At 42.9% G+C, this 14,757-nt stretch overlaps 1 protein-coding gene across 1 annotated transcript in view; it reads right to left on the reverse strand.

The window, feature by feature from the left end:
- The window catches only part of PTPRN2 (protein tyrosine phosphatase receptor type N2), a 1,246,087-nt gene that overhangs the window by 2,610 nt on the left and 1,228,720 nt on the right, over positions 1–14,757 (reverse strand). The window contains exon 22 of the mRNA XM_088445425.1: positions 5,602–5,675. Coding sequence (XP_088301551.1) covers positions 5,602–5,675 — 74 coding nt within the window. The remainder of the gene's footprint in view (positions 1–5,601; positions 5,676–14,757) is intronic.

A 14,757-nucleotide genomic window follows, 5' to 3' on the forward strand; every position in this document is an offset into this window, starting at 1 on the left:
GCCTGGTTCACTTCTTACCTCACCAACCGCTCCTTCTCTGTGTCTTCCTCCGGCTCCACCTCACCCCCTTCCACCCTTCCCATTGGTGTCCCACAGGGTTCTGTCCTGGGCACACTGCTCTTCTCCCTGTACACTTCTAAACTAGGAGAACTCATCAGCTCCTTTGGCCTCCAATACCACCTCTATGCCGATGACACACAACTATACCTCTCCTCTCCTGAACTCTCCCCTTCTGTCCTCTCTCAGGTAACCAGTTGCCTCTCCGCCATCTCTTCCTGGATGTCCGAGCGCTCTCTGAAGCTCAACATGGACAAAACCGAACTCATTATCTTTCCCCCTAATAGAGTCTCCACTCCAACCAATCTCGCCATCACTGTTGACAACACAATCATCTCCCCTGTCCCCCAACTTCGCTGCTTGGGTGTCACCCTTGACTCCACCCTCTCCTTCACACCGCACATTCAATCTCTGACTCAATCCTGTCGGCTCCAGCTACGCAACATCGCTCGTATTAGGCCTTTCCTCTCCCAGAATGCTACCAAACTGATTATTCATTCACTAATCATTTCTCGGCTTGACTACTGCAACCTTCTCCTTACTGGCCTTCCACGTTGCCATCTTGCTCCCCTCCAGTCTGTTCTCAATGCGGCAGCTAGACTTATATTCCTCTCCCGCCGTTCCACTTCTGCTGCTCCCCTCTGCCAAAACCTGCACTGGCTCCCATTCCCCTACAGAATCCTCTTCAAACTCCTCACCTTCACATACAAGGCCCTCTCTAACTCTACTGCTCCCTACATCTCAAACCTCATTTCCTTACATACTCCCTCCCGCTCACTTCGGTCTGCCAATGACTGTTACCTCTCCTCCACCCTGGTTACTTCATCTCATGCACGTATCCAAGATTTTGCTCGTGCAGCCCCCCTTCACTGGAATAAGCTCCCTCGCTCGATCAGGCTCTCCCCGACCCTGCAGAGCTTCAAACGTGCACTGAAAACCCACCTGTTCACCAAAGCATACCCTTCCATCATATAACCCTGTTAGCAGGTCTCCCTCCCGCCTCAGCCATCTCTACCTTGCTTACTTCCTGCACTCAGGTCCCCCTCTACATACTCATGCCTCATGTCATCTGTCTGTCTCCCCTTTCCCCTAGATTGTAAGCTCCTAGGAGCAGGGTCCTCCTCCCCACTGTCTCACAGCCTTCTTCTCTAGCACTTCTATGACAGCCTTCACCTTCCCAGCTGTATTGTGTATGGAGAATTGTGTTGCTAATTGCTAACACAGTCTGCTTCTATTTCTATAAAAGCAATATAAAATATATTTATTAACATTAACTCTTGCATTATTATTATTTTTACATTTTATTATTAGATACATATTTTGGGCAGACTGTAACTGCTGTTATCAAAATTTATTTTTCTTATTTGCTTTTTGTCTTATTTTGCTTTGTCACATGCTAAGAGCTAAAATATATTTAGTTTACAATGACTGTGGAATTCTTTTTTTTTTAATGAAACTGTCTGATGGATATTAGCTTTATACAGCTGGGCAGAAATAATGGGACATTCCTTGCAATCTTCCAAAGGATATTTAAAACAATAGTTTACATTGGCTGTGAACGTAAAGACATTCGGAAAGTAATTTGGGTGGCTATTTGCCTGGGGACTTGCTCTAATTGGCATTTCTAACCTGATTTTTAATCCTTAGAGTTAAATTAATCAAAAAGCCTACAATTTCTTATTTGTATTCTGCTGGCAAAATGTGTGGCTTGTTTAAATCCATCAAGTCTAATTCTCCAGAGAGCACACAGCCTGGCAAGTAATCAGATACTTATAATTTACCAGGCATTTCCATGAGAGATTTGGGCAGTGTAACTGATTGGAAACAGAGCAGCAATATGATTACCGGGTAGCCCACAAAATGAGGACTTCACATCTTCTGTTTAAACACTATTGTAATTTAATTTGTTTTGCGGGTCCATTTTTAATTTCTAGCTGCCAACTGAAAGAAGAACAGCCATAAAGAAAAACGAGCATCTCATAAATGTTAATGTTTTTAGCAGAATAATGGAGGGGCATATAAATAAAGTGCTCATAAATGTTAATTTTAAGCATGGAGATGATGAGACATGTACAATTTATTTTTGGTTGATGGGCAAGGGTATTTGCATGTTTGTATATTGGGTTCTTATTAAGGAACACCAGAGATAAGCTGATATACCTTTGCAAAGACTAAGGCCCCAAAATTGATCAGCGCACCAGTTTCCATCATTTGCTCAGTAGTGTTTACTAAGGACAATTCTGTCACTCCCCTCTAGTCGTTAAGGTTGGCCCCATACTTGGCTTTACTTCTGCTGTCAAGTGAGGTCATATGGGTGAACAGCAATTATCTTCTGACCATACTTTGCCATGCCTTACAATTGTCTAGTATAATTATCTATTACTCTGCGCACTCCATTGGAATACAAGATACAATAACAAAATAGGGTTATCTTACTGTCAGTAGGAAATGTTCAGTATGATAGATGGAATGATAATTCTTTTTATATAGAACTGTCAATAGGGAATGTTCAATAGGATGGATAAAATGGTGGTTCTTCTTATATAAAATCTTGCAGATGAGACAACAAAACAAAAAAGAACATGAATTTTCAAGACGTCCTCCTTTGCGGTGGTAAGGCTGTGGGTTAACACCCACAGCCTTACGACCGCCTAAGGTGATGGTCGTGATGCTCAAGACCATCGCGACCATCGGGGCTTACGACGAGACCCTAGGGTAGGGTCTCCCTTGTCGTAAGCCCCGGAGAGCTTTCGGCTCTGTCTGAGCCGGAAGCTCTCCACTGACATCACTAGTGATGTCAGTGGGGCCGCCCCCAAACGGTAGGTGTTCCCAGTCATTTTCAGGATCATTTGCGCCATATTGGCTGCAATACTGCACAATCTGTGGGCAATTTAAGCTAATGAGCCTCTATCAATGTGGCACCTTGCTTATATATCCTTCCTCAACTTTAGGTACCCCAATGATTAACCTCCGCTCCTATTTTCCTTCTCACTTCCTCACTGATCACCTCATCACACTCACCTGATAGGTCTTCTCTAATGCTGCACCTATTCTTTAAATGTCCTTTCCTTACACTGGATGATTACAGTCTCCAAGCCTGCAAATGTATCCAAGAACTCCTCTTTCTTTATCCATAATATTAAGTGACCCTTTGCTCACCCCACCTGTTAGCACATTTTATTGTTTGCTAGCAAAACTAAATAATTTACTAACCAAAAGTATTTTCTTAAAACATTATTATTATTATAAAATGTTTTCAAAATTGAAAGTTGTAGCTCCATCTGGAGAAGGAGGAGGATGAAGGTAGGTAAGAAAGAGCTTTGGAAGCTCACAAATGAGTAGTTTGACACTATGGGGGAGATGTATCAAACCTCGGAGAGAGAGAAGGTGTAGAGAGATAAAGTACCAACCAATCAGCTCTTGACTGTCTTTTTTCAAATACATGTTTGAAAAATGACAGATAAAAGCTGATTGGTTGGTGCATCTACCCCTATATGTAGTATCAATTCCTGTTTCCATATTATCCATAATATCTTGTCTCAATATTGTGTAAATGTGCAATTGTTTTTAATGCCCTGTATTAAAGTATTATACTATATTGTATTGTAAAATGCATATTACGCTGCAAAAAGGCCTTAAGAGATGTTTGCAATTTAGAAATAGATATCTAATAGAAATGCTTGGCCTATTGATGTGGGAAGGCCAGTGTGTCATTATATACTTGTCCTCCATGTTTTTAGCACTGTTTGGGTCACAACCTTGTTCCTAGGGTGGCCCGATTTTCAGGCTGCACATTTTAATCATTGATTCTGAATTCTGCTCTTTCATTGTCCCTTATGGAAGCCAATCCCAGAATAATAATTATTTATTATTATTATTAATAATAATAATAATAATAATGTTATTTGTATAGCACTTTTCTCCTAAAGGACTCAAAGGGGTCAATCCAATTAGGTGAGAATTGTGAGGTGCTAGTTGCTATTTTCTCTTGGAATTCGCATAGCAAATTAATATTGCAATCCTATTAGCAACTCACACTTAATCAGTCAGACTGAATTCGCATCTATCCATTTGCACCTACCTGAGGGTGAGAGATGGAAAGGGAAATCTTTATTTTAAGGTTAATATGTCAGAACAATGTGCTGAAACCCTTGGACACCCCCACCCTAATGAATAATTAGGCATTTGGAAGGTTCCAATTAGCTTAATTAGTCCAATAATTACAAGTCATTTTTTGGGGTCAAAATAAAATTGTCCTCAAATTACACCAAAATCTACTTTTTCGTAAGTTTAGGCACCCTAAATTTAATTACAATATTTTTTAATTGAAAAATAATTGTTTTTTTCATAATTTTTTTGCAATTTTTCAAGGTGCCCTCAAAGTACCCCAAAATCACCTTTTCCTACTTTTTTTTTGCATTTTTCGTTTATTTAGTTTGAGATTAATTAAACAAAATTTGTTTTTTTTTATCATTGTCTTGCATTTAAAAATAAAAAAACACAAATCAGCCATTTAACACCATTTAAAAGTCTACAGTACCTTCATAATACCCTTCTATAGGGTCCGGCTAACAAAATTATCCATTTTGGGTGGTCCAGGATGGTCTCACCACTTTTTCATGCACTTTTCTCAAATCTCATTTGGCAGTCAATTCACACCCCTCCGCTTCGAGTAGTGCGAATAGGGATCTTTAATTGGATTGGAGAATTCTCGGGAGCACGCTTCGATGCGAAGTCTGTGAGTTTCAAGAATCAAACTCGCACCTCGCAATTCGCACCTAGTTGGATTGAACCCAAAGTGCTTTACATTTGGCTTTACAGCACAAAATACAAAACTAGCTAAGCAAGGGACATTAGTGAAATGCTTATGTGAATGGCTGAGTCTTGAGTCTATTTTTGAAGGATTCTAGAGTGGAGGCCTCTCGAACTGTGCGGGGAAGTGAGTTCCATAGAATTGGAGCCATTTAAAAACATAAACAAAATTAAGATATACGTAATAAAACCCGAGCAACTCAAACATTGGTGTACTGGAAGTTTCATATTCTTCTCCATGAGCAGCCATTTGGACTCAGGAATAAAAAAGAAAGAGATCCTTACTTCACTGAAACTATATTTAATTACGAATTACTGAAGATTTCAAAATGACATCTAAGCATGGTTTTTCATTATACGCACACATGAAACAGGATGGCAGCTGAGATACTGTGAATTAAAAACAGAATGAAATAATTTCCTCTCTAGCTGAGAATACATCCTGTATATTAGACCTTGATCTGAGCCCCTGATTAGCTCAGAGAAAGTTATCATTTCCCTTTCTGTTATGTAATATTAATTGTATTTCTAACGTATCCCTAGGAGCATTAATGTAAACAGATAAAAGTGAAAATACATATCTTTATTCACCCTTATGTGTACTGTAAGCAAGTAAATCAGCTAGCAGACTATGTTCAAACATCATTAAAATAAAAAAAATCTTAGAACATAAAAACAATCACTGAGGAAGCTTTAATATATTGTAATTCCCCATGGTTTTATTGACAGTACCTTTGTCTGCACCATGCCTTGTCGCTGGTCTCTCAAGTGCTCCAGAGTAGCGGCAATATCAATCTCTTTAGCACCTGCAACAAACCACAAATTGGACTGAGTTCTCAGCATAAGATAATTCAAGCTGCATCTGTCAATCTCTTCCTAGCCAGTTCCCTTTGGACAACAGACCAATTGAAAAATATTAATTCATGCCTCAGTAGACGTTGCAGACAGTTGCAATTGTAATGTTCATACAGAAAAAGAGGAGTGTAGCTTTGATTATCATCAACACAGAGTAGAAAAAAAAAAGAGGACCCTCAAGAGAGAACTGCCTATTGTGTGTTGTAGCGGTACAATCTCTCACATAAAGACCATTACCGTCTGCTGAAATGAAAACACAATTTCTGCAATCGTGCAGTTTAAAAGGGAATGGTTATCAAGGCAGTGCCCCCCATCCAAAAGGTTTAATAAGATTGTTTGACATTGTAGCAGAAAGCCAGTATTATTATTAAATATTAAATAAAACAAACAACTTAAAAAATCAATGGCAGTAATAGGGACCAGGGCTTAATAATGCATCATGCCAGACCCTAGTGCCTACTTCTGAGCATAAATATAGATAGACAGACAGACATATATACACAACTGTCCTGACTGACTGGTTTTATATATATATATATATATATATATATATATATATATATATTAGGGATGAGCGGGTTCGGTTCCCTGAGAACCGAACCCACCCGAACTTCGGGGATCCGGGGCGATCCGAGCCCAAGCTCGGATCTCCCTGTCTGCCCCGGATCCCTCTCCCGAGGCAAAACCTCGAGATCTGCTGTCGGATCTCGAGGTTTTGCCTCGAGCGGCCATTTTAAAAAAAATGCCTTTGCCTTTAATGGGCAAAGTGCTGATTGGCTGACAGAGCCGTCTGTCACGGCTCTCAGCCAATCAGCATTATGGTGCTCATTTGCATGTAGCACGGACTCGTGAGATCCGTGCTACATGCATCTGTGTGATTGACACAGAGCACTAACGGGTCCGTGAGACCCGTCTGTGCTGCTGTGGTAAATAAAAAAAAAAAAACCTGTGTAAAAAGAGAAAAAAATGGCGTGCCCCCCCCCCAAAAAAGAGCAACCAGCCCCGGGCATTAGTGACCCAGTGCTGGGTGTGCTTAAATACAGGGGACAAACGACATAGGGGTCCCCTGTACTTAAACACAACCAGCACCGGGCTAGTCAGAACCAGAGCTGGTTGCCAAAATACGGGGGACAAACGACGTAGGGGTCCCCCGTATTCTGCGCAACCAGCTCTGGGCTCTGATCCGGTCCTGGTTCTGGAAATACAGGGGAAAAAAATGAGTAGGGTTCCCCTGTATGTTCCAGAACCAGCACTGGACTTTTTCTAGCGGGGGGCTGATGCCACAGCCAGGGGAGCCCTTTCACCGGGCCCCCCAGCCGCAGCATCAGCCCTGACCGCTAGTCAGCCCAGGCCGGGGATCCCTGGAGAGCTGGGGACCCCCCCAATAAAGGGGTCACCCTCTCCAGGGCTCCCCAGGCCCATGCTGATAGCCCGGGGCTATCCCCGCCACCCCTGGTGGCGGTGGGTGGCGGGTTGATTGTGTGGTGTGGTGTAAATAAAGAATATCAAACATTGTCTTTACAAGTAGAACTGCAAGTCCCAGCAAGCCTGCCCCGCATGCTGGTACTTGGAGAACCACAAGTACCAGCATGCAGGGCATTAAGGGCCCACTAGTACCTGTAGTTCACCTGTAAAAAAATGTTTAAAAAAAACACAGGACACACACACCGTGACAGTATAAGTTTATTAAACATACACACACACACACACACATGTACACATACTCACCTATGTAACCCTGTAGCATCGGTCCACTTGTCCGGTAAAGTATCCATAGGGGACCTGTGAAAAAAAACATACTCACCATCTCCTATGCGAGGTTCTGTCCTCTTCGTTCCAAAGTAGGCATCCCCGGACTTGGCAAAAAAAAAAAACGAAAACGCGATCCACGAACTTAGTACCGTTCTATAGAACGGTACTTCCCGAATGAGAGCTTAGCGGCGGGGTATCACCATGGAAACCCCGCTGCTAAGCGTTCATTGGCTGAGAGAGGCCATCTCCCGTCTCTCTCAGCCAATGAACGGCTCCCTCCATTGTAGTCAATGCTGGGAGCCGCAAGGTTATTAAAGTTTACCCTGCGGTTCCCACCATTGACTACAATGGAGGGAGCCGTTCATTGGCTGAGAGACGGGAGATGACCTCTCTCAGCCAATGAACGCTTAGCAGCGGGGTTTCCATGGTGATACTCCGCCGCTAAGCTCTCATTCGGGAAGTACCGTTCTATAGAACGGTACTAAGTTCGTGGATCGCGTTTTCGTTTTTTTTTTTTTGCCAAGTCCGGGGATGCCTACTTTGGAACGAAGAGGACAGAACCTCGCATAGGAGATGGTGAGTATGTTTTTTTTCACAGGTCCCCTAGGGATACTTTACCGGACAAGTGGACCGATGCTACAGGTTACATAGGTGAGTATGTGTACATGTGTGTGTGTGTATGTATGTTTAATAAACTTATACTGTCACGGTGTGTGTGTCCTGTGTTTTTTTAAACATTTTTTTTACAGGTGAACTACAGGTACTAGTGGGCCCTTAATGCCCTGCATGCTGGTACTTGTGGTTCTCCAAGTACCAGCATGCGGGGCAGGCTAGCTGGGACTTGCAGTTCTACTTGTAAAGACAATGTTTGATATTCTTTATTTACACCACACCACACAATCAACCCGCCACCCACCGCCACCAGGGGTGGCGGGGATAGCCCCGGGCTATCAGCCTGGGCCTGGGGTGCCCTGGAGAGGGTGACCCCTTTATTGGGGGGGTCCCCAGCTCTCCAGGGATCCCCGGCCTGGGCTGACTAGCGGTCAGGGTTGATGCTGCGGCTGGGGGGCCCGGTGAAAGGGCTCCCCTGGCTGTGGCATCAGCCCCCCGCTAGAAAAAGTCCAGTGCTGGTTCTGGAACATACAGGGGAACCCTACTCATTTTTTGTCCCCTATATTTCCAGAACCAGGACCGGATCAGAGCCCAGAGCTGGTTGCGCAGAATACAGGGGACCCCTACGTCGTTTGTCCCCCGTATTTTGGCAACCAGCGCTGGTTCTGACTAGCCCGGTGCTGGTTGTGCTTAAGTACAGGGGACCCCTACGTCGTTTGTCCCCTGTATTTAAGCACACCCAGCACTGGGTTACTAATGCCCGGGGCTGGTTGCTCTTTTTTGGGGGGGTGCACGCCATTTTTTTCTTTTTTTACACAGGTTTTTTTTTTTTTTTTTTACCACAGCAGCACAGACGGGTCTCACGGACCTGTCATTGCTCTGTGCCAATCACACAGATGCATGTAGCACGGATCTCCCGGGTTCGTGCTACATGCAAATGGGCACCATAACGCTGATTGGCTTCCTGTCTGCCACTGCAGTGCCACTCCTAGATGGGCCACGTGTTTGTGCCGCCCCCTTGTGTCGCTTAGCATAGTCATCCAGCTTCCTCGGTACAACCTTTTGGCCTAAAAACAATATTGTGAGGTGTGAGGTGTTCAGAATAGAGTGGAAATGAGTGGAAATTAATGTTATTGGGGTTATTAATAGCGTAGGAACAAAAAAAGGCCCATTTATGTGATTTTAGCGTTTTTTTTTTATTTTTTAAGAAAAAATCCAGATCCAAAACACAAAACCCAGAACCCAAAACACGGAAGGGTGGTTTTGGCAAAACCAATCCAGATCCAAAACACGAAGAAAGATCCAGATCCAAAACCAAAACACAAAACACGAAAAGTGTCCGGTGCACACCCCTAATATATATATACAGTCAGGTGCATAAATGTTGGGACATTGACATAATTTTCATATTTTGGCCTCTATTCACCACCACAATGGCTTTGAAATGAAACAAACAAGATATGCTTTAACTGCAGACTTTCAGATTTAATTTGAGGGTAATTACATCCAAATCCGGTGAACGGTGTAGGAATTACAACGGTTTCTATATGTGCCTCCCACTTTTTAAGGGGCCAAAAGTAATGGGACAAACTAAACAATCCTAAATGTAACTTTCACTTTTTAATACTTTGCTGCAAATCCTTTGCAGGCAATTACAGCCTGAAGTCTGGAACACATAGACATCATCAGACGCTGGGTTTCATGCCTGGTGATGCTCTGCCAGGCCTCTACTGCAAATGTCTTCAGTTCCTGCTTGTTCTTGGGGCATTTTCCCTTCAGTTTTGTCTTCATCAAGTGAAATGCATGCTCATTCGGATTCAGGACAGGGGATTGACTTGGCCATTGCATAACATTCCACTTTTTAGCCTTAAAAAACTCTTTGGTTGCTTTTGCAGTATGCTTCGGGTCATTGTCCATCTGCACTGTGAAGCGCCATCCAATGAGTTCTGATGCATTTGACTGACTATGAGCATATAATATTGCCCGAAACATTTCAGAATTCATTCTGCTGCTTTTGTTAACAGTCACATCATCAATAAATACAAGGGAACTAGTTCCATTGGCAGCCATACATGCCCACGCCATGACACTACCACCACCATGCTTCACTGATGAGGTGGTATGTTTTGGATCATGAACAGTTCCTTTCCTTCTCCATACTCTTCTCTTCCCATCACTCTGGTACAAGTTGATCTTTGTCTCATCTGTCCATAGGATGTAGTTGCAGAACTGTAATGGCTTTTTTAGATGTTGTTTGGCAAACTCTAATCTGGTCTTCCTGTTTTTGTGGCTCACCAATGGTTTACATTTTGTGGTGAGCCCTCTATATTCACTCTTGTGAAGTCTTCTCTTGATTGTTGACTTTGACACATATACACCTACCTCCTGGAGAGTGTTCTTGATTTGGCCAACCGTTGTGAAGGGGTTTTTCTTCACCTGGGAAATAATTCTTCTGTCATCCACCACAGTTGCTTTCCGTGGTTTTCCGGGTCTTTTGGTGTTGCTGAGCTCTCCGGTGCGTTCTTTCTTTTTAAGAATGTTCCAAACAGTTGATTTGGCCACACCTAATGTTTTTGCTATCTCTCTGATGGGTTTGTTTTGATTTTTCAGCCTAATGATGGCTTGCTTCACTGATAGTGACAGCTCTTTGGATCTCATATTGAGAGTCGACAGCACCTGATTCCAAATGCAAATGTCACACCTAGAATCAACTCCAGACCTTTTACCTGCTTAATTGATAATGAAATAACAATGGAATAGCCTACACCTGTCCATGAAATAGCTTTTGAGTTGATAGTCCCATTACTTTTGGCCCCTTAAAAAGTGGGAGGCACATATAGAAACCGTTGTAATCCCTACACCGTTCACTTGATTTGGATGTAATTACCCTCAAATTAAATCTGAAAGTCTGCAGTTAAAGCATATCTTGTTTGTTTCATTTCAAAGCCATTGTGGTGGTGAATAGCGGCCAAAATATTAAAATTATGTCAATGTCCCAATATTTATGCACCTTACTGTATATATATATATATATATATATATATATATGTATATATATAAGAAGGGGTTGTCAGATGCAGGGGGTAGGAGTAAGAAGCAGATGCAGGGGGTAGGAGTAAGTAGCAGATGCAGTGGGGTAGGAGTAAGAAGCAGATGCAGGGGGGTAGGAGTAAGAAGCAGACACAGGGGGTAGGAGTAAGAAGCAGATGCAGGGGGTAGGAGTAAGAAGCAGACGCAGGGGGGTAGGAGTAAGAAGCAGACGCAGGGGGTAGGAGTAAGAAGCAGATGCAGGGGGTAGGAGTAAGAAGCAGATGCAGGGGGGTAGGAGTAAGAAGCAGATGCAGGGGGGTAGGATTAAGAAGCAGATGCAGGGGGTAGGAGTAAGAAGCAGAGGCAGGAGGTATGAGTGAGAAGCAGATGCAGGGGGTAGGAGTAAGAAGCAGTTGCAGGGGGTAGGAGTAAGAAGCGGATGCAGGAGGTATGAGTGAGAAGCAGATGCAGGTGGTAGGAGTAAGAAGCAGATGCAGTGGGTAGGAGTAAGAAGCAGATGCAGGGGGTATGAGTAAGAGGCAGATGCAGGGGGTAGGAGTAGGAAGCAGATGCAGGGGGTATGAGTAAGAGGCATATGCAGGGGGTAGGAGTAAGAAGCAGATGCAGGGGGTAGGAGTAAGAAGCAGATGCAGGGGGGTAGGAGTAAGAAGCAGATGCAGGGGGGTAGGAGTAAGAAGCAGACGCAGGGGGTAGGAGTAAGAAGCAGATGCAGGGGGTAGGAGTAAGAAGCAGATGCATGGGGGTAGGAGTAAGAAGCAGATGCAGGGGGGTAGGAGTAAGAAGCAGATGCAGGGGGTAGGAGTAAGAAGCAGATGCAGGAGGTATGAGTGAGAAGCAGATGCAGGGAGTAGGAGTAAGAAGCAGATGCAGGGGGTAGGAGTAAGAAGCAGATGCAGGGGGGTAGGAGTAAGAAGCAGATGCAGGGGGGTAGGAGTAAGAAGCAGACGCAGGGGGTAGGAATAAGAAGCAGATGCAGGGGGGTAGGAGTAAGAAGCAGATGCAGGGGGGTAGGAGTAAGAAGCAGATGCAGGGGGTAGGAGTAAGAAGCAGATGCAGGAGGTATGAGTGAGAAGCAGATGCAGGGGGTAGGAGTAAGAAGCAGTTGCAGGGGGTAGGAGTAAGAAGCGGATGCAGGAGGTATGAGTGAGAAGCAGATGCAGGTGGTAGGAGTAAGAAGCAGATGCAGGGGGTAGGAGTAAGAAGCAGATGCAGGGGTATGAGTAAGAGGCAGATGCAGGGGGTAGGAGTAGGAAGCAGATGCAGGGGGTAGGAATAGGAAGCAGATGCAGGTAGTAGGAGTAAGAAGCAGATGCAGGGGGTATGTGTAAGAGGCAGATGCAGGGGGTATGAGTAAGAGGCATATGCAGGGGGTAGGAGTAGGAAGCAGATGCAGGGGGTATGAGTAGGAAGAGGATGCAGGTAGTAGGAGTAAGAAGCAGTTGCAGGGGGTATGAGTAAGAAGCAGATGCAAGTAGTAGGAGTAAGAAGCAGATGCAGGGGGTATGAGTAAGAAACAGATGCAGGGGGTAGGAGTAAGAAGTAGATGCAGGGGGTATGAGTAAGAAGCAGATGCAGGTATTAGGAGTAAGAAGCGGTTGCAGGGGGTATGAGTAAGAAACAGATGCAGGGGGTAGGAGTAAGAAGCGGATGCAGGTAGTAGGAGTAAGAAGCGGTTGCAGGGGGTATGAGTAAGAAACAGATGCAGGGGGTAGGAGTAAGAAGGAGTTGTCAGATGCAGGGTGTTTGAGTAAGAAGCAGATGCAGGGGGTAGGAGTAAAGTCCTTCTAGGCAGTGTATATAGAGGTGTGGTACTTATTATATATAGTACATATTGCCATCAATCAAAAGAAAGCATAGGCTCGACAGCAGTTTCGGTAGAAACATCCACCTTTCTCAAGGATCAACCAAATACAGTATATAACAATATCCGCTATAAATAGGAACAGGATGGCACCAACCAAACCAATCAAACCCCATTCATTTATTTAAATCACAAACACCTGCTTGCAATCTCTGAAAAGTTAACAACATCCAGTGACTTATACAGTATAAATGTGATTGGTTCAAGCGACTGGCATGTTTTTGCATATAACTATGTGTAATAATCTGTTTTTCTTTGTTGGGGTTTCATTTACCCATGGTTATTCTACTTTTTCAATCGATTATTAATGTGATTATTTGCTATTATTTCATCTATCCATCATTCATTAATTTTTATTATCAATACTGTGCTTGGGTATACCCTGATTGAACATTTAGTCGATTCATGTTTTTTACTGTTTTTTTATGAGACACAGCAATAAATAGCTATTGTTTATTCAACCAAGTCTTACAGAGTCATATATCACATACATATATACTAGGGATGTGCAGGCTCGGATAGGTTCGAGTTTGCACGTGGAGTTCGGATTTTTCCCTCCAAAAAAACGGAACTCAGAACGAGGCAAAACGTCATCTTACATGGACGAACATCATCATTCCTGGACAAAAGACCAGGAATGATGATGTTCGTCCATGTAAGATGACGTTTTGCCTCGTTCTGAGTTCCGTTTTTTTGGAGGGAAAAATCCGAACTCCACGTGCAAACTCGAACCTATCCGAGCCTGCACATCCCTAATATATACATTGTATGTTGAAACTTCAGATTTATTTTCACGTCTTGCTATATAATTGGTCAAATTGCTCATCAATTGCGATATATGATATTTAACCATCAGGTAGATTAGCGCTGTTCATCCTCTTTTGTTTTTTTTGTTGTGTATATTATTTTGCATATCGGGAGTTTGATACTTTCCATTTAAACCAGCTGCTTAGTGACAGCGCCGAACTGATTTTTTCTTTTTTGCATATTTTTTCTTTCTTTTTTGTAATCAATATAACACAATTATATTGATACTGTGAACACATATAATAAGCTACGTTATTTTAGCACCGGGTACATTATACATAACAACGTGTAACAGTCTGGCACCAGGTGGCATTTTAAATCACTCTCATATTCTTTCTACATATGTATACACACTTTCTTTATATCTGTTTATGTTAATTACATTTTGCCTTGAATTTTGGACCCACTCATTATCATTTTAAGAAATGTTTAATAAAAGCTATATTTTAATATGAATTCAGAGAAATGTATTGATACTGAGATATTCAGACCTCAATAAGTGCCCTAGGAAAATCCTTTATTTTCTTTTGTTCTTTCAAATTGTGATTATTATAGGATTCTAAGGTAGCACATTCATATATGTCAAATATCATAGTAATATAGATGAAGTTGATGGGTCATAGATAGTTAATAAGATATTATTTCTCTGAGATAATACATGTATATATTTATTGGTGCGAGATCATTTCTTGTTGGTTTCTACAACTGTCATTGATGTTTGGCAGCATTTGGGGTGGCAGTTGGTGTGGCTCCCCTATTTGAATATTGAACTGTGCTGCAGCCCAACCTCTGGAGTCGCCACTGCTAAGGACTTTGACAAGGTTTTCTCCATTTAGATACTTCACTTGCAGTGTATTTGGATTTTTCATTTTATTGAACATGGCAATTGAGTTTTTGAATGTTAAAGGGGAGATGGTACCTCACACCATTGTCCCCCTCACAGGAGACAG

Source organism: Taudactylus pleione, unplaced genomic scaffold, assembly GCF_031769625.1.
Source record: "Taudactylus pleione unplaced genomic scaffold, aTauple2 ptg000380l, whole genome shotgun sequence".
Classification (NCBI taxonomy): domain Eukaryota; kingdom Metazoa; phylum Chordata; class Amphibia; order Anura; family Myobatrachidae; genus Taudactylus; species Taudactylus pleione.